This window comes from Porites lutea, chromosome 11 (genome assembly GCF_958299795.1).
Source record: "Porites lutea chromosome 11, jaPorLute2.1, whole genome shotgun sequence".
In the NCBI taxonomy this organism is placed as follows: domain Eukaryota; kingdom Metazoa; phylum Cnidaria; class Anthozoa; order Scleractinia; family Poritidae; genus Porites; species Porites lutea.
In genome coordinates, this window is record NC_133211.1 from 13,702,535 (window position 1) to 13,721,306 (window position 18,772).

The 18,772-nt window shown below is 40.3% G+C and overlaps 1 protein-coding gene across 3 annotated transcripts; it reads left to right on the forward strand.

The window, feature by feature from the left end:
• Positions 1-372: 372 nt before the first annotated feature.
• LOC140951838 (uncharacterized) lies at positions 373-17,150 on the forward strand. Of its 3 annotated transcripts, XM_073401193.1 has the most exons (14): positions 373-543; positions 664-760; positions 4,229-4,372; positions 4,536-4,643; positions 5,613-5,744; positions 7,121-7,218; positions 8,220-8,289; positions 8,379-8,403; positions 8,543-10,818; positions 12,154-12,264; positions 13,384-13,458; positions 14,009-14,066; positions 14,856-14,964; positions 16,298-17,150. In XM_073401193.1, exons 1-14 carry the CDS (start codon positions 509-511, stop codon positions 16,470-16,472), a joined length of 3,513 nt encoding a protein of 1,170 aa, XP_073257294.1. In that variant the 5' UTR covers positions 373-508; the 3' UTR covers positions 16,473-17,150. The 3 variants fall into 3 exon arrangements, with proteins under 3 accessions (XP_073257294.1, XP_073257295.1, XP_073257296.1); XM_073401194.1 differs by lacking the exon at positions 4,536-4,643; XM_073401195.1 differs by lacking the exon at positions 664-760 and having other exon boundaries at positions 392-543.
• Positions 17,151-18,772: the final 1,622 nt, after the last annotated feature.

Consider the following 18,772-nt stretch of genomic DNA (forward strand, 5'->3'; position numbering starts at 1 on the left):
GCTCATTTTTAGCAAGTAGGCCTCTTGGACATTGTTCTTTCAGAATATCCTGACAAATCCCATAATTTCAGAAATTTCATTTTTATGACGTCACACTGTAGTACTCTGTCGATTTATCCAAATGAAGTAAATTCGCACCAATACGCGACATGTCACGTGACCATAATCAAAGGTCAAGGCACAAGAAGACCTCAAGATTTAGTTTTTGGGAGAAAAAAATTCATATTTCTCTCGGTATCCTAGCGAGAGATATTGCTTATCAATCATATGCTCCAAACCAGGCTCTAAACACACCTTTGACCCAGGCGCGACGAAAGTGTATTTTTAGTCCTTGTGCTACTTTTTTCCCCCTCTAATTTGGAGCGGTTACCAAGTTTCTCGTGACTGTCTTCACACCAATGTTCACCAAATCATGTTCCAATCATTCATTTCGCACCAGGTCAGAGATTTTTCGATATTTCACGGAAAATTGATTAACCAACCCGTTCGTTAATTGCTTTACAACTTTATGACTGCTCTATTCCCCCCTGGTAGGGCGACAAGGTAAGCATTCAGCTGGTACCTGCATTGCCTACAACCTTCGTTATTACTAAGCTCTTGGTTTCGATTTTTACCGGTACTAGTCGCTAACTGAACTTTATTTATTCTTAACCTTTTATCCAGTTTTCAGGGCCTCATATTCTTCGTTTACGATCGGGAGGCCGTAAAGAAGGAAGCTGATCCGCCTGAAAATGCAATCGTTTACTTTTATCCTCCTTCGGTAACAAATGATTTATCCTAATTGTTTAATTTGTTTTCGTTAGAACTAACTCAAGCTTAAGTTTAAGATAGTTTTGTGATGGCATTAAGTGCTACTCTTCGAAAATTGAATCTTGAAGTAAATATTTGTTGACTGTATGATCTTGCAATTCATATATAGCAAACCTAACGTGAAACGTGCCTACATCGTGATTCCAGACCTCAACCGCAAACTTAATGTTTACTTTGTGGGCACGGTTGTGACAGCAATTCTGAAAATGGACCTTATGCCTGATTACGTCAGATGAGGCCATTGCACCACCAAGCCTCATTTGTAAGCAAAATTCTTTGCATTTGCTCTCTTTGTGCATGGTAGCATGGGTATTGTTTTTAACTCTACTGCATTGGGAAACTTTGCAACTTTAGGGAAAGTTCATTTAATATGACAAGGGGGGGGGGGATGAAGATATTGAAACTCGAAGCTTGAAATTTTAGCAGCCCCCCTCGCTAGCGGTTCAATTTTTTAGGAGCCCCCTCCTTGGTAGTCGAAAAAATTTCAGAGCCCCCCCCCCCCCCTCCTCCTTCAATTCCTTTGCTCCCCTGAAAAAAGATCGCTAGACTGTATTAAATATATTTACCGTTATTGTGTTCAATGGATTATACTATGACAAACTTGAGATACAGTTGTGATACAATTTTCTAAAGCATTTTTGGGATGAACAAGAGTGTAATAATTACTGAGACTACATTTGTTATATCTGTAAACCACGTGATATAGCTGAGTTGTACAGGTCATTAAATTGTTGAGTTGAAAACCATCCGATCTGTATGATGATGTCATGTGTTGGTTTTGAACTATACAAATTTTCGGAGTCCCCCCTCCTAGCGCTACAATTTTTTCAGAGCCCCCCCTTTGGGTGTCTAAAAATTTTCGGAGCCCCCCCTCAATATCTTCATCCCCCCCCCTTGTCATATTAAATGAACTTTCCCTTACGATTTCAAAACGTGGCTTGGTGGTGAAATTTGCTTCTTTGATGTAAATACGCATAAGGGCCATTGGACCGTGGGTTGGTCAGGGCAAGGGGGGTATGTGGTGTACTAAGGCCTGCCTAGAAGTCAGATAAGATAGATACATATCAAATTTCTCAAAAAAGTACACCCTGCTCTCAATAGAGCGGTTTTCACTTGACTGTCGTAAAACCAAAACCAAAGTAAATACACTAGCCAACCAAAGGGCGTAGTAAAACCAAAACCAAACCAATTCCTCAATTACTTTCGACAGTCAAGTGAAAACCACTCTATCCACCGGGTTTTGCTGAAAGCAGGCCCGTGGCCCATGGCCTGTGACGGCCCGGCGACCCAAAGGCCCAGCGGCCCGCGGCCCACGGCCCGCGACAGCCCCGCGGCCTAGAGGCCCAGCGGCCCGGAGGCCCGTTGGCCCAGTCCTGAATTTTTTTTTTTTTTTTTTGGTTCAGCGGTAAATCCACGTGCATGCACAGATCTACATCGGGTTTGGGCATGTAAAATGGACGACCGTGAGTTTGAATTCGTTTACCATTTTAATAATCATTTCAATCCTTTTCGACCCTTTCTCTCGTTGCATGTTGCTGAGTGAAAAACATTGTCATTCTCTGTTTATTCGTCTGTTTACAGAACGCGATAGAGAGGAGGTCCATTCTCAAACGATGTAAGTTATTTTCAAACCACAGTTTGAAAAACTCTGCCCTGCTCTCCTTTTGGGGTGGGGTTCCTGTAAATAGACCGGCATGTCTCTGTATAGAAAAAGATTCGCAGTTCACATATCTCATTACTTATGAAATTTTCACATTCAAAGTATGGTTTGAAAATAACTTACATCGTTCGATAATGAAAGTTCTCTATCGGTTTCTGTGAAGAGACGAATGAACAGAGAATGAAAACGTTCTTAACTGAACAACATGCAACAAACAGAAACAAGGATTCAAACGATTAAAATGGTAAACAAATTCAAACTCACCATCGTCCATTTTGCACGCCCAAACTTGATGCAGATATATAGATGCGCGTGGATTTACCGCTGGACAAAAAAAACTGTGGAAAATCAGGACTGGGTCACCGGGCAGCCGGACCACCGGGCCAAAGGGCCGTCGCGGGCCCGTGGGCCACGGGCCGTGGGCCGCTGGGCCTTCGGGCCGCCGGGCCGTCGCGGGCCGTGGGCCATGGGCCGCTGGGCCGCTGGCCTGCTTTTAGCAAAACCCATATCCACCTGGGTCAATTTAATGAAACTTTTACAAGTGTAATTTACAAGTGTAGCTATTGTTTGAGGGTCTGAAAAACAATAGCTACACTTGTAAACGTGTTATTAAATTGACCCCTGTATATTAATTGCTGCAAGGGAAATTTGGTCCTGTTTTGTTTAATTGGTTAGCAGTGATAGGGACTGTTTTTGCAGGCAAAAAGTTTTGTTTCAATTTCCAGACCAGAGGATATGGTAACAACACCCAAATAGCTTCATGATATTGCCTGACGTGTACCACCAAATCTCAAATATGTGATTAAGCTACTTATTTGGTGTTTAGGATAAAATTTGGAAGGGTGCTTATGCAAAGGTATCATTAAATGTGTGTCTGCAAACTGAAATTATTATGTTCTTAGAAGAAGACAGTATTATTGAAGGGGGGCAAAAAAGGGGGGATGGCTCTTTTACTGCTATTCTGCCAGCCCCAGTTTTTCAAAAGGTGGACAGGGGCGTAGCTAGGGGGAGGTCCTGGGGTGCCCGTGACCTCCCCTTGGTAGGCCTTCTTTTGAGCAAACAACCTACAATATTCAGGTGGCAAAAACTGCATGACAACATCTTGGCCGTAAAAGCCATTGTTGAAAAGCCCACTTTTTTAAAATTTGTTTTTTTGTAAAGTATTTTTGTCAACGGCTCTTGTCTTTAGTTAATATGGGCCTTCATGCCGAGTAATACGACTGAGCCCGCTGATACATGAGGGAGAGCAGCGGTATAAACCATATATAGTTGGCGATCCCTGGATGGTGTCCCTGCTGTGACCCCCGCTTTGAAAAATCCTGGCTATGCCCTGGTGGATAATGATTTTCAGTCACTGGATAAATCTCTATTCAGCACATAACACAATTGATTTGTCTACCACTTATCCACTGGAAAGTGCTATCTAACTTTTGAACAAATGGGCCTGCCAAGTTATTTGATCTTAATGTCGAGAGAGTTTTTTATTATAATTTGACTCCAGTTTCCGACCACATCTGTTCTCATCTGATGATAGGACCTTTAGAATTTGTTGTGATTTTGTTGCCTCATGTTAACTAAGATTGTTGTACAATTTGGCTTGCTATTCCCACCTGCATTATGCTGCTTCAGTAGCTATATGGTTTGCACATAGCTGAATTATTAGCAGAGACTGTAACTCTAAGAGCAGTTTGTTGTCTTAGAAATGAGAACTGCAACTCTGTACTTATAAAAACTAACCTTTAGAATTGTTTTCAACAGGCATCTATTGAAGATCGAATCTCCATATGTGGGCAGCTAATTGGAATGTCGCATTTTATCCATGGCTTCATTGGTTCCAGACCAGCTCTGTGTAAGATGCAAACTGAAAAGGTGGCAACTGTTCATTCTGGCAAATACACCTTGGTTAGTTATAAAAGTCCCTGGTTAATTAGTGTTCGGTTAAAAGATCCATCAGAACTGACATCTGCATACTATGATAAAACCAATTTTTTTCCCATTTCAATCATTCACTCAATCCTACACTGAGACCTAACAGTACCATGATTATAATTTATTTTTAACACAGGCACTTGGTGGAAGTCTTGGTGAACCTGATTCATTATTGATTAGGCAGCTGGAAACACTTTTCAGTCTTTTTACCTTTTACCATGGTTCACTAGAGAGGGTCAGAATGGTGAGTTCATCTTTGTGCAGGATATCTTTGTGGCTTACATATGTAAATTTTGAAGGAAGGAGAGTAACTTACTCACAGCTTGTTTACCTAGTTCCCTCCCCCCCCCTCTCTAACTGACAACAACAAGCAGATTATCAAGTTTTCCAGCAACAGAGCCCTTTTGCTTCTTTCTTATGTACTTTCTCCAGGAAGACTAGACATGTGATTGTACTCCATGGATGTGTTATTCATATGTATTCTTAGCTGCAGATACAGTATCAAATTCCTGGGTGCGGCAAATTATAATGTTGATAGACATAAGAATTAGCAAGGGTGAATGACAAAGTTTATCAAAATATGCTTTGAAAGGCAAGGAAAAACCAGTTGGTTTGAGGGTGCTTTCTCTTCCTCAGTAGGTTAAAAGCAACTGAAACATGCGTGCACAATGTAATATTCAAATAATATTCCAAACAAAGATGTAACTTTTTATGCGCACACTGACTTTGAGAGGTTAAGTCCACATTCAGTCCAGCTGGGTCTAGTGTCTAGTGTCTGAATATCATTCTGGCCTCAAATGTGCACCTTAGTGAATTAGTATTTGCAGTTAGAGCGGTTTTCATTTGAGTGTCGAAAAGTAATTGGTTTTGCACTTTCTACACGATGCGATTGGCTTAAAAGATTTGCGCCACCTTTTCATCCAATCAGAAGTAAAACCAAAGCCAATTGTGACGCGCTCGCATGCATTTTCCCGCGCTTTGCGTCAGCCACATGTAATTACTTCGAGTTTTGATTGGTTCAATGTATTGTCTGTGTCCTATGTGATTGGCCAGAGTAATTACTTTGGTTTTGGTTTTACGACACTCAAACGAAAACCACTCTAATATTAGATCTATTAAACTAGCAGTTATTCTTTATAACAATACATTAAATTAATGCTTATGTTAACTTGCCAGATTATTCTTTCCTGTCAATCCATTAATGTATTTTTAGATGTGTGAGACACAGAAGCAGTTCTTGACACGCATGAATATCATCTGGGATTGTTATCTGCATTTTGTTCGTCACTATGGGGATTTCTTACCAGGAGTTTTTGATCCACTTCCATTTCTTGACCTTCCAAAAGTATGTATTGTTTATTGTGCAACTAACAGAAGCAGCACGTTCTCTGTACTTATTTTAAGACCCTGAGTATTGGTGCAGCCCAAACAGGCTTTTAGCCAGATATTGAAACTGGCTGTCCAGAAGGCATGTTTTCCCATAAAATTATAAGAGGTTACGTCAATTTTCCTTGTATTTCTTCCAAAAATGGGCATCCATAGGACAGTTGGACACCCTTCTGGCTAAAACGTTGAGCCCAAACCTGGTTCTACTGTTCCATTGTTTGGTTCCCAGCCAACTGAGCTAACTGTTCTGTTTAGTGTCTGATGAAATTAAGATGTTTACATAGTTAGTGGAGGTTGAAGTGAAACACCTAATGTTTGGTTTTGTTAGCTTAGAAAAAGAAAAATGGAATTTCCTTTTCCCTTGCCCCTTTTCCACTTTTGGTTTTCATAACTGAGTTTATTGATATTGTATTGCTGTAATGTGCCTTTTAGTTTAGACATCACTGGTAATGGTGCAATATAAATGAAGTATTATTGCTATTGTTGCTGTTATTGTTTAGTATAGAAAATTCCAAATCTCAGGGCAAAATTTGAGACAAAAAACGACTATTTTGTCGGGTTGTGTAACAGAAAAGTTATGTATCCGCAAGAGAGGATTGCTCTTTTTTGGTCTCGAATTTTGTCCTGAGGTTTGGAATTTCTATACTAAATGTCTTTGCCAGAGCAGGTGAAGAACCTTTTTTGGTAACGTTGTTGTTGTTGCTGTTATTATTATTATTATTATTATTATTATTATTATTGTCAATTAGGTGAATTGGCTTTAAAAGGTAACTTAAGCTTATTAACCCCCAATAGTGCCCAAAGTTAAATCAAAGAAAAATCCTAAAGTCTGGTTTGTAAAACATTCAAAAAGGATCATTTCCATGTGAAAGTACTACAGTCAACACCTTGGTAAAACGGGTACCTATAGTAGCTGGTTGTTGACTTTATTTACTCCATTTTATTGACTCTCTATAAGACGGACATCACTCTTAGACGGACACTTAATGGTGCTAGTCCCAAAGTCATCCATCTTAGAAAGAGTTGACTGTACTTATAATAGCTTTTATTTGAATGGTCCCACCACAGGATGTCATACACAGACTCAGAACGGCCAGTCAGAACAGTCAGTCTGCTCGAAATTACCCTGTATGGTAGGCAATTAAAAGGGGATGGAAAAGGGAGAATTAAGGGGGGCGAGTACGCCCTCCCTTCGCTTGTGTCTATCCAGTTCCCGCTGGATTTAATCTGCCGTTTCCCCTTCAAACAACTGCCACGCAGGCTAGATATGTGGTAAATGCCTTTTGCCTTTACTTTTATAGCATCATCTTATTGTTTTGTTTGATTTTTGTACAGAGAGTTGCCGCCACGTGTTTTACTAAAGCCTCATACATTCTACAAGCCTGTCAACGCCGAAAACACATTCTGGGAGGATGCATTCTTTACAGTAACAGGTTGAAAGTATTCCTCTATTAAACATAAACACAGGTCACAAATGCAGGTCACTGCTCTATTGATAAATAACTCAGGAAAACAGTTTCCCTTCTAGCTTAAACTCAATTTCAGAATGTGATTAGAGCTAGGAGACACTTTTGATGTTGTTGATTTACCGTAGCACGGTGACCTGTACTCTAACCTGCACTTGTGACCTGTGACCTGAGTTCTGTACCTGTGGCCTGTATGGCAGGGCCCTAGAAATGTATGGGCGTAAATTAAAATAAGAGCGTTGGCCTCGAGGAAAAGGGACTCGCGAGTGTATTTCTCCCTCGCATGCATCATTTATTTTACGTTTTTCTTTGGCGTAGAAGAGTGGACAATCCCGATCAGGCAAAAGTTAGTTCCATCTTAAGCTCAGTAAAAAGGGCAACAACAACAAGTAACTTGTTTAGCAACATTGCTACAAAACGAGGGTGAAAAGCAATGTTGCGCGTTTTACCACCCATGTTCAAACCTGTCTGGCAAGTCAAGTCAGGTTGTTGCAAGTTGCGTGAATACTGACTTCTGATTGGAGAAAATTACAAGGAAGTCACGTCATACACGCAAGTTGCGTCACTAGTTGCAAAACAAGTTTACATCGGCCTGTAAAATGCACAACATGGACAGATTTTGTTGCAAAAAGTAGAACTACTCTACTTTCTGCAACAAATTTTTGCAATTTGCAATGACCTGATTTGTTGCAAGACAGGTTTGAACGTGGTTGGTAAAACGCGCAACATCACTATTCAATTCGTTTTGCAACAGTGTTGTAAAACAAGTTGCACGATTTTATTTCCCGTTTTACCGTACCTTCACTTTTGTGGGTTTACCCGAGCGAAGCTGCAGTAAAAAGAACTTGACCTTTAAATGACAACATGACTTCATGCATGTTGGTTAAATAAAATCGACGTTTCCGCGATCCCACATGAATCATAATAAAAAGTTATTTGCTCATGTGTGCACGTATGTTATTTTTCAGCATTTTGTGCACCCAATTTGAGCCGTCCATTACAGAGAGGCTGATTCTCTTAAAACCCAACCAAAGCAACGTAAGCATCTTGTTTCAAGGAAATTGTTAAGTGCTTCTTAGGACTTTAAATGATATTCTCAGTGTTATTTCTTTCTTTCTTATAAACAGCTCCCAGCAAGGCCTGTTAAAACCGGTAAGTTTCCTTTTGTGTCCTGACAGATAAAGCATCCACGGTTACCCCAATCACGAATTTCCGTAGCCTGCTTGAGGTATGACTGTAGTTTTGGAAGAAGTACTATTTTCAGCTTGGATTTGTTATCATTTTTCCTTAGAACATGTTCTACCATTTGGCGTACGTATCCTGAATGCGTTCCTGACACTGTCCGAGTATTTAAACCTTTATGACGCTCTGTCAGAGTCTGCTTACAGACAATCTGTCCGTTCAGATTCCACTGGGGCGTTTCCTGATATGTACACCAGACCCCATTCACCCGAGACCTGTCGAAACCCGTCAGAGGATCTCGGAGGCCATAAGCTGCAACAGCATTCGAGCGGTGACGTTGCTTCTTCAAACGAGTGCTCGGTTGGTGAATCCACCGAGAAAAAGAGTGATTCTGATAAAAATTGTCCAGAAAATGAAGTCTCTGCTGTTCCATCTGATGCGCGTGGTGGTCATATGCTACAAGTTGAAAAAAGAGGTGTGGATTCCGAAGTTGTAACAATAACACGTGGTACTGAGCCTTTGTCTTCAGTTAAGTGTAAGGATGAAAGCTCTGAGGAGGTCACGTGGAAAACACAAGGTGATGGTGTGAGTAACATTTCTGTTGAACATTCACATGAATTTGGTGGCAGAAATCGGCACGTTGTTATAACAGGGGTTGAAGAAATTGAAAGCGGATCACGTGCATTGAAAGCCGAGACTGGGGAAGAGAGTAATGAATGCGTAGTTGGTAACAAGGCGAGCGATACGAAAGACGAGCGAAATGAAGTCGAGGCTCGAACTCATTTGAGATCCGAGGTGAAGCATAATGAAACCGAGGCTGGGTCTGGTGTGGTTACAGATAGAACTAAGGTGGACAAACGCAAGAACGAGGTGCTAGATTTTTTAACCCGTAAAAGAATAGATGGGAAGAAAGATAAAGGGAATGCTGTGATTGCACGGGAAATAGAAAAACCAGAGACAGACGTTAGCACTGCTAGTCCACAGGAAAGGGCTGAAGGCGAGGGAGGCGCAAATGATACTACCTCTGTTAGAACTAAGGAGAGTAGCACAGGTGCTTTCTCTAAACCAGAACACAGGGCAATGGAAAAGGGAGATGCCTTGAGCATGGCTTTCGATACCAGATCATGTGAGTCGTTATACGACATTGGTGTTAGGAGTATGGCTTTTGATAGTTCTTGTGAGAGTAATCTGTCCAGTGTAAGTCTCACCATGGAAACTGTAGACGTGTTGCGAATAAAAGTTGTTGAATGTAGTGGTACTCGGTTTGATAAACAGGAACGCTGTGAACGCGAGCAGGAAAAGAATACAAGTGTGGCTAGCTCGACAACCGATGACTCAAAGTGTGGCATAGTGGGATCATCCGAAAACGAGGAGACTCGCTCTCCGGTCTTGAATGGATTGATTCCGAAAGTTTTTCAGATTTTTGAGGATGGCAATGTTGACCGTAAGAGCCTCAAGTCTTCCAGTGGCTCAGAAAAGTGTTGTCAGGCATGTGCAGATTTAAAGAAATCGAGTACCTATATCTCTACGGATTCGAACGTTCGTGGATCTCATGAAGATGGCGGTGAGGTACGTAGCAAGGAAACTTGCACAAATAAAGATCCCTCCTCTGTTGAGACAGATTCAGAAAGCGGATCAGAGGATCTCTTGCCAGATGATCAAGAAACAGATTTTAGCGAAACTAATCCAAGAGATGGTGAAAGAACAAACTGTGGTACAGACACAGACACAGACACACCAAGCTCGGTTGAAGTTAAGGAGAATTCCTGCAAAGGTCTTGCTTCGAGAAATGAATTAATTAAGACTCCAGTAGTATGTGACTCTTTTGCGGTTCGAAATCTCAACTCGCGATCTCCCGAAAAGTTCTTGGAAAAGTCCTTTGTTGCTACCGCAGAAGATTTAAAAGCTGAAAGAAGTGATACACCTAATGCAGGCGCAAATGGCAAATGTAGTTCATTGGTAGAAAATGACTCATATGAAGAAACATCAGAAAGTCGAAAGACTCAGGGAAATGTTTCGGAGAATCCGGTCTCGAGTGTAGTAGTCGATGATAGGATGTCCGTGCCTAGATCAGAAAATGAAGGGACCGCGAAAAATGCTTCCGAAATTTTTCATTCAAATGGTGCTTCCAATGCAGAAGTCGATGGTGGGAACCCTCCGACTGAATCGCTAAACCATATTGAATACGACTCGGAGATTCATATAACAAATGGTCATGAGGGACCAGCCGCAATTGGTGTGGTTGGTATGCCTGTTGACTCTGCACAGGAGGAGATAGAGGGCTCTTCTCATGATCAGTGGCAAGAACCACAATTTCCTGTTCAACCGGAAGATGATGAGGGAGAGGCACTCTGGTTTGAAGAAGATGGCGATGATATAAACCAGGTAACGAACTCTGTTACTATACCATATACTACTGATACATTTTTGACTGGGTACACGATATCGGAATGACTTTCATTCCGGAATGAGATTCTCCAAGAATGAGGTTCGTACTACTGCTTTTTTATTCACATGGCAAAATCGACTGGCACAGCCTGAAGGTGATGTCACACGGGGCGATTTGCAACGACGATTCTAAGAGCAACAATGTCGAAACAATATTGTGACAATTCGAAACAGTGGTGCAACAATTTTGCAACGCTTTGTTGCGCTGAAAATCGTCGTTGCGAATAGTCTCGTGTAACGTCACCTTTAGGCGTTCTCGCTCGCGTGGTTTTCGCGCCAGATCAGTTACGCATGCGCCACTCGCCCCAGACTAGACGGGGTGCGATTTTCAATTGGGAATGAATTTCGTTGTCAGTTTACATGAAACCAGAATGAAATTTCATACCAGAACGAGAATTTTATTTGGATTGAAAATCGGAATGAACTCATTCCGGAATGACTTTGTATCGGTATCAATTCATGTAAACGAATACAGACGGGGAACATTATACAACTGTCTCCCGAAGGGGAGGTGAATAGTGGTGGTAAAGTCCGGTCACACGCACCACGCCAATTTCCCGCGGTAAAAGGGTCATAAGTGTCCCGTGTAACCGCACCTATTGGCAGAACAACAACTTTGCACGTGCATCACGCGTTTTTGTACATTTCTTAGCTGTCGCTGCACGACTACAACATGAAAGTACCTAATTTCACGTTTTGTCGAGGACGTGAACACAAGACGACAACTTTCTTTTTCTTTTCCTGAACTTTGATACAGTCCTTTAGAATTCAGCTACCAAAAAAATTTGCTAATATTTGACGAATTAAACGAGATGGAATGAGCGCGATAAAGTTTGAGGCAACGCGAATTCACTTGTTAAGTGACGTTTTCGTAGCCGTCGCCGTCGTTCTTGCTTGCGTCGTTCTCTGCTCTTGCAAAATCTGCCTCATGAGGGAGACAATGACGCCATTCCTTTGCTATGACAACTTCGACTGTTTTCCTCTTATCTGCGATATAACATTACATTATAACAAAAATCATAAAAAAATATTTATCTTTCTCTAGTACTGCTGCAGAGAGCGTTTTTCGATATCTTAGTTAATGGTGACGCAGGTAATTTTTAAAACTTTGAAGGTGTTGCTCCTTAAACGCTACAAACGTCCAATGGAACCACCGTATTCAATCTCCTTTTACAGAAAATATGAGTAGAATGGACCCTTGTGCCCTCTAAATATACAGGGTGTCACTGTAACTCACGTTACACCTTTTTGTTTCGTTTCCTTTGACTACAGGTGGAGGGCTTGACTCACGTGAACCTTTACGTACAGGCTCATTCCAAAGTTGTGTTGATTCTTTTGGCCGAGGAGGGACTGAATACTGATTGTAAAGCCATCAAAGCTTTGGTAAGGCTGGGTGCAACTTTGTTGGCGAAATGTTGATATATTTGAAATATAAAACAAAAATAATGCTTTCCTTTCTAGTTTATCCTCACTGTGTATTGGTCTTTTTGAGATTGCAAAATAGCCTTCCCAAAATAATAGCAAAGTGTAATAGGCTCTTTGCATCTAGTCATAGTCACGTGGTACCAAACCGCTATGCTGGAGAACTAGAGAAGTATTGGAACAACACAAACAAAAGGCTCTCGTCATTTAAAATTTAAGACAGAATCCAGTAGGAAATTGAGTAATTTTAATTTTCAGTGGACAAAAACCTTGTACCTGAATAATTTACAGAATATCGCATTCTTGTTTTACATTTTTCAAGGGCTACAGATATAATTGGTAGTTATCCGTAATAACACCAAAGACTATTTTTCATAGGAGCCCGAGAAAATAAATGTCAAATTTCACAAGAATTGTGAAAACCCAGGTAAAATTCTGAAAATTTCATGGTAAGATGTCCTTTTTCGCAGCTTTTTTTTTCCCTCTCGCCAAGCAAACCGCCAGCTACGTAGGCTAAGTCGAACCTCCATATGTGAACATCTCTTGCAAGCTACCGCTTATCCTAATACCGAAATAAGTCTTTTCAGCCATATCTGTACAATTAGAACCTCAGGACTAGTAAGCGACCACCTCCCTTAAGCAAGCGGTGGATGAGAGGACCCCGGGAACTAGGTTGACGAGAATTGAACTCAACAATACCAAGGAGCAACTTTGTCACCCCGATTCCAACTCGCTAACACGTTAACTATACCTCCGAACAGTCCTGAGAATTGTTGATCATGAGATTGCCTAACCATTGTCTTCTATTTTTCTTGGGACGACTGTACACCCAAGAAAATTGGAAGCATTGTTTATGCAAAATTTGGTTTGGTAAGCAAGGTGTATTATGAGCAAAGTGAAAATTGTGAATGGTCGTTTTGACTTCTTTAAGTTCACTTGAAGTCGTCCTCATCGTATATTAACTTACAAAGTGGCTAAATCATCATTTTTAAAAACATTCAAATGAGTATTACGTGGGAGCATTATTATTGATAATATGGAACTAATGCGTAGAATATTACCCAACTGACCTCATTTCAGTGGGAAACATCGCTCAATCAACTTGGAGAACTGGAATTTCTAGTCAAGCAGTCTTCAGGAGATAAACCAGCAACGGTATGTGCCAATTTTAGCTTTTAGTTTTCAAGCTTCCATCTAACAAGACAAATGCCTTGTTCGCATAACGCAAAATTGTCTTTGATTGGCAAAAAGGAAATAGAAAGAATCGTTCAACACAAAGCCAACACGAATTGCCGTTAGGCAATTGCGTATTATTCCATACATCTCAGTTGGTAGAGCACCATGCAGAGGAAATGGGTTCGAATTATTATTTAGTTGTTTGAAAACCTTGAGTTTTGGACCAGCCAGGGTTTGAACTTGCTGCCTCGCCTGCACGACAGACCGGCGCCCAACGAATTGAGCTTGGCGGGCGGCGATAAAAACAACTTTACACAAGAACTCGAACCCGGGTCCGATGGTATGAGGTGCGCCAGCTTTGTCACCAGGCCATGATAACGTATGTTGGGGACTAACAGGAAGCGTAGCTTTGGGGTGGGAAATTGTTTTGTCAGAAGAGAAGGTGTTGTTTAGTTCAGAAAGCTTAGTAAGTTGATATGCCTAGCATACCAAGACAGAAGTGCACGTTTGAAATGTATCTTTTTTTTAGCCCCACTCTGATGAATATAGCTTCCTTGTTTACGATGGTTTCGAGAGGAACATGAAAGGTAAATAACATCACGGTTATAAGTCGTGTATTGTCGTAAGTAAATCATTTCGAATATTATTTTGTATATTTTATAACCTCACCCCCTTCCTCGTTTCTGAATTTTCTGGATCCGCCATTGTTAACGATTGAACTCTTCCCTTCTTACTTCCATGAGCCTCAGTCTTACTGCCATTTTGCAGCCAGCGTCTTGCGCGCGGAATATTTGTTGCATCTTTTTAGGGCAAAAATTGTCTAAGTAAGAGATATGTTTTTTCTAACGGATGGATTCTCCTCGACCATACGTTTTATTACTACCTCCTAAACGGTTCTTTTTGGTACAATCCTGGAGTAAATGTCGGGCTCTCACTGACAAATCAAGATATTTTGCGATAACGGAGTTCAATAATTGTTTTATCATCCGATCACCGAGTTTGTTTTTGAATCATTTGCTAAGCGATCTGCCATTTTCACGCAAGAACGATCGCAGGGAAGAGAAAAGCGTGGTTTCATGTACTCATGAGCAGAATATTATTTGCAATCAAACACAGTTGGGCGACATTGCGCATGGGCAGACCATTATTTGTAAGTAGTTATTTGCAGGTAACGTGGTGGGCTCCCAGCAAATGAAAAGGAAGAAAAAATTTGCATCAAATGTTATTTCTTAATGCAACACCCTGCTGTTTCTAAAGAGTCTTGTTCTAGTAACCGAGACAAAGTCGGTGACGATCTGTAACAGGCAAAAGTACGTATGCAAGCTCATTATTTATTTTTGAGCATTTTAAAGATTTAGGGTTTATTGTGATTTCAGGGAATCTGGATGAACTAGTCCATCAAGTGGATCATTTGTTTTGTGAAACAACCCAAGTTCTACATGAACAGTTTGAAAATTGCTCAACCCTGAAGGATGTCTTACTCAGGTTCGTCCTCGATAGCAGTGAATGGATTAATAGATAAATATCTTACTGTACTTCACCAACACTGTCTCTGCAGACTTCAGGTCTATAGCTACGCCCAAAACTACTTTTTAACAATTATTGGATGAGGCTGAGTATCATCTGAAGAATTATCGAGATCGACGCGCGAGGAGGGTGTTGCCCGCCTCGTCTCTGCCGCCTTGATCTCCATAATTCTTAAGATGATACGAAAATCGAATTCAATGATTGTTTTATTATTCATTGAAAATAATTCCTAGTTTAACTGAAAACAAGCCAAAACATGCTTACCTTCATCGATGTTAAGTTCATCTTCAGTTGCCTGTTTATCGGCAAGTTTAAAGATAAAGAGTTGTTCAGTGCTGAAAATATTCTCCAAATAGCAGATGTCGTCCGTCGAGTTGTCTTCTTGCTGTTCTTGCTATGTTTTTAGCCAATAGTTCGCCATTTTCTTGCGAAAATCCTTAAATAAGAATGACCGAGACCAGGTTTTATGTGCCCGCGAGACTGAGCACCCCACCCAAACCCTTGTTAGCTCTAAAACCGCTGGACGCCACAACCTGGTTAAGGTCATTGTTATCTAAGGTCTTCCATTTCTTGCTCGTGAAACGAGTGAAATGTTCCGCCATTTTGTACTCACTACCAAAACAACACAACCTCGTCCACAGGTCTTCTCGGTTAACTGTTCAGTTCTCTGGAAATAGGCCACTTCCGAGTTCCAAAAACCTTCACTTTCAAAATGAGGCTAGGTGCACAACCTTTCCTGTGAAAATGAGTTTTATTTGCATGAGAATGAAAAATGATTTCCATATCAAAGGCTGAGCATCTACCCTCGTTTTGAAACAGAGGCCCCGGGGGAAGTCGGAAATGGCCTATTATGCTGGACAATTGACGTCATTTCTCACATATCTCAGAATTCTTCCAAATTTGATCGACAGTAGCTGATTATGATGAATTATGCGTGGGATTTTAGCCAATCAGAAACGGGGAAATATTTTGAATGAATAATATAATAATTTATTGAATGAATAATCTCACTTCTTGGTTTTCTTGTGGCTGGGTACAACTTCTTAGAACTTCACGGACTGGAAGCTGTGTTGAGTATTGAGTGAGTTCAGCTTTCAGACGTGAAAGTGCAAATATTTTCAGTGAGAGTAAATATACCTTTTTCGGTAGTCTTTGACCGTTTCGTTTTTTTTTGTTTAAAGCGAGATAATTCCATGATCCAGGAATGCATGCACCGGTACTTAGCTATAGAAATATATATATTTGTTGCAGCAGCAACAAGTTAAATATGTGGGTTTTATTTTATTTCTAGAAATCGCTCTTCCACGGTGTATGGGAAGCATAACCTTGGTCGAGGAACATACTTTCATTGGAAGAGCCCTTACAGAACAAATCATGGTGTTCCCTCATGTCGTGATCCCTTCTTAAAATTAGAGAAAAGAGCGGCCAAAGTTCTCAACAAAGAGCACGGGGTGAACGTTTTCTAAGGTGTCCTATTGCTGGTTTGTACGTGAAGTCACGACGGCCAAGTTGATGGCAGGAATAAAAGCATTTCTTTCCTCTGGGAACTATACTCCATTCTCTTCTAGACTCCTCGAAAAAGAATTTGAATTGACCTCCAACGTGGCCGCCTTGTCACGTGGTTGCAAACCATGAATTATATTATAGTTGGTTCCATGACGTAACCTACCCGTCCATGCGGAGCGAAAGAGAGAGAGACCCTCCTTTCGCTGTTTGTGCTTGTAACCTATTTACAGCAAAATGCTCTATATTTTGAGGAGAGGTTCACTTCTCGATCGATCATGTGAAAAAGCTAAAGTTAAATGTTTTTATACTATATTTGATATTCATGTAGTTAAATCCTGTTGGATGTATGGTGTACGATATTTCACTAGCTAGACTTTTTGTCTTGAAAACAGTGATTTTTCCTTTCGCTTAGCTTAGCCATAGACTTTGGTTTGTTATTCGAAGGCCTTCCCTAACAGCAAAGACCCACTAAGTGCAAAGTTTATTTTTATTGTTACTTTTTTAAAACTTTCTTCAAGGATTGTCATTATTTGCATTCTTTTTATTCTTTTCTTTTTTCTCTGTGTATTAGAATTAGTCGTATACATTATAATTAATACAATGTTAAAAACAATAAAAAGGCAAAGTTCCTACTGGCAGATAGTTGACCGGAGGCATGAAATATCTAAGTCAACCGTCAAAGCCAAGTAAACCCGTCGAGGGTGAGTCTTCTAATTGGTTAAGTAAAGCGTCTTCAGTTGTATTCTTTTTCAAAACGATAGCGTCTGATGATTAAATCATAAAGTACTTTTTGGTATAAAACTCAGGTATCCTTTCATGAAACCGATTTTAAGAGAGTATACCAGTTAAGCAGAATCTCAGGGTTATGCCCCAATACACTGCTAGTAGAGTTTCACCAAAGTTATTTATAAACATGTGAAATAGAGCAAAAGTCATATTTTAGAGTTGTTTGAAGGTACTCTCGTTAAATGCCATACATAGACAGCATGCTCTAATGTTACATGTACCACATTTACATTCCATAAGAAGAAAAAATAAAGGAACGAATCAAGAAAGAGTTTAGCGATGTAGTCTTTCATTGAAGCGCGATGAGCAAAGACAACATTACCTTTGTTTAATACTTACGTACCGCCATGACAAAACAAAACAATCGATAAGAAAAATTGTGAGCGCGCGGGGTATGACGGGAAAAGAAATTTTTGCGGAGGAAAAAATGTCGGAACGTAACGGATTTTGCGCACAAGGGAAACCGCAAACCGATTAAATTTTTATGTAGACGCTTCAGAAACCACCCGAAAATACTATTTGTATCATTTCCGTCGCAGATATATTTCGCCCGTATTCACGTATATTTTCTAGCTACAGCGCTTTTGATCTTCATAAACACATATAGATAACATATAGCTGACTTAGAGATTTGTCATGCATAGAGATTTGATTTGCGTGCAGAATATTTTCAATATTTGCATGTGACGCACTACACTGACAAGAGGCAATTCACAAAAATTTAAAACGGATCGGAAAATATCCATTTATAGCTTCACATCCAGACGATATTATATAAGTCAATCCATCGGAAGTTTTAAGGTTTTTTTTGTCTTTTGTTTTGTTTCGTTTTTTTTTTTCAGTTAAATGACTGAACAATGGAACGATGTAAATTTATCATTACTGTTATTACTGTAGAACCCCGGTAACTCGAACTTTGAAGGGAAACGAAAACAAAGTTTGAGTTTGCGGGGCCTCGAGTTATCTAGCCTCCCGCGCAGACATTATAAATGAGGGGTTCGTCACGCGTTCCAGCCCTCGTGGTAATTAACATGATTATGCCCCATGTTTATTATAAATCTTGATCTGTTCGTTGCACCTGTTAAAATCATATTGCTGTAGGTTTGGTTTTAGTGTTTTTACCGAGAGACATCTGTCTTTTAATGGCAACTATTAAGGACGCTATGTTGGCATCAGCTGACCATGAGCAAAGGGGTGTTTAAACAGTCACCATCTGTATTTTCTACTTCATGGAGATTAAGATAGGTTTTGCTTCGCACGTATATGTTCTTTATATTTTTTTTTTATAAAACATCACGAAAAAAATAAAGTTTATTGTTGCTTTTCTCTTCTCTGACTACAACGTCATAAATTTGCATCCCGCCGGGAACTTAAATTTTATCTTTCTTCCTCACTCGGGGAGTTATAAAAATAACATTAATCCTGTATATCCCAAATATGTACGTCCATTTTCTGACCTGTTCGCCCACGAAAT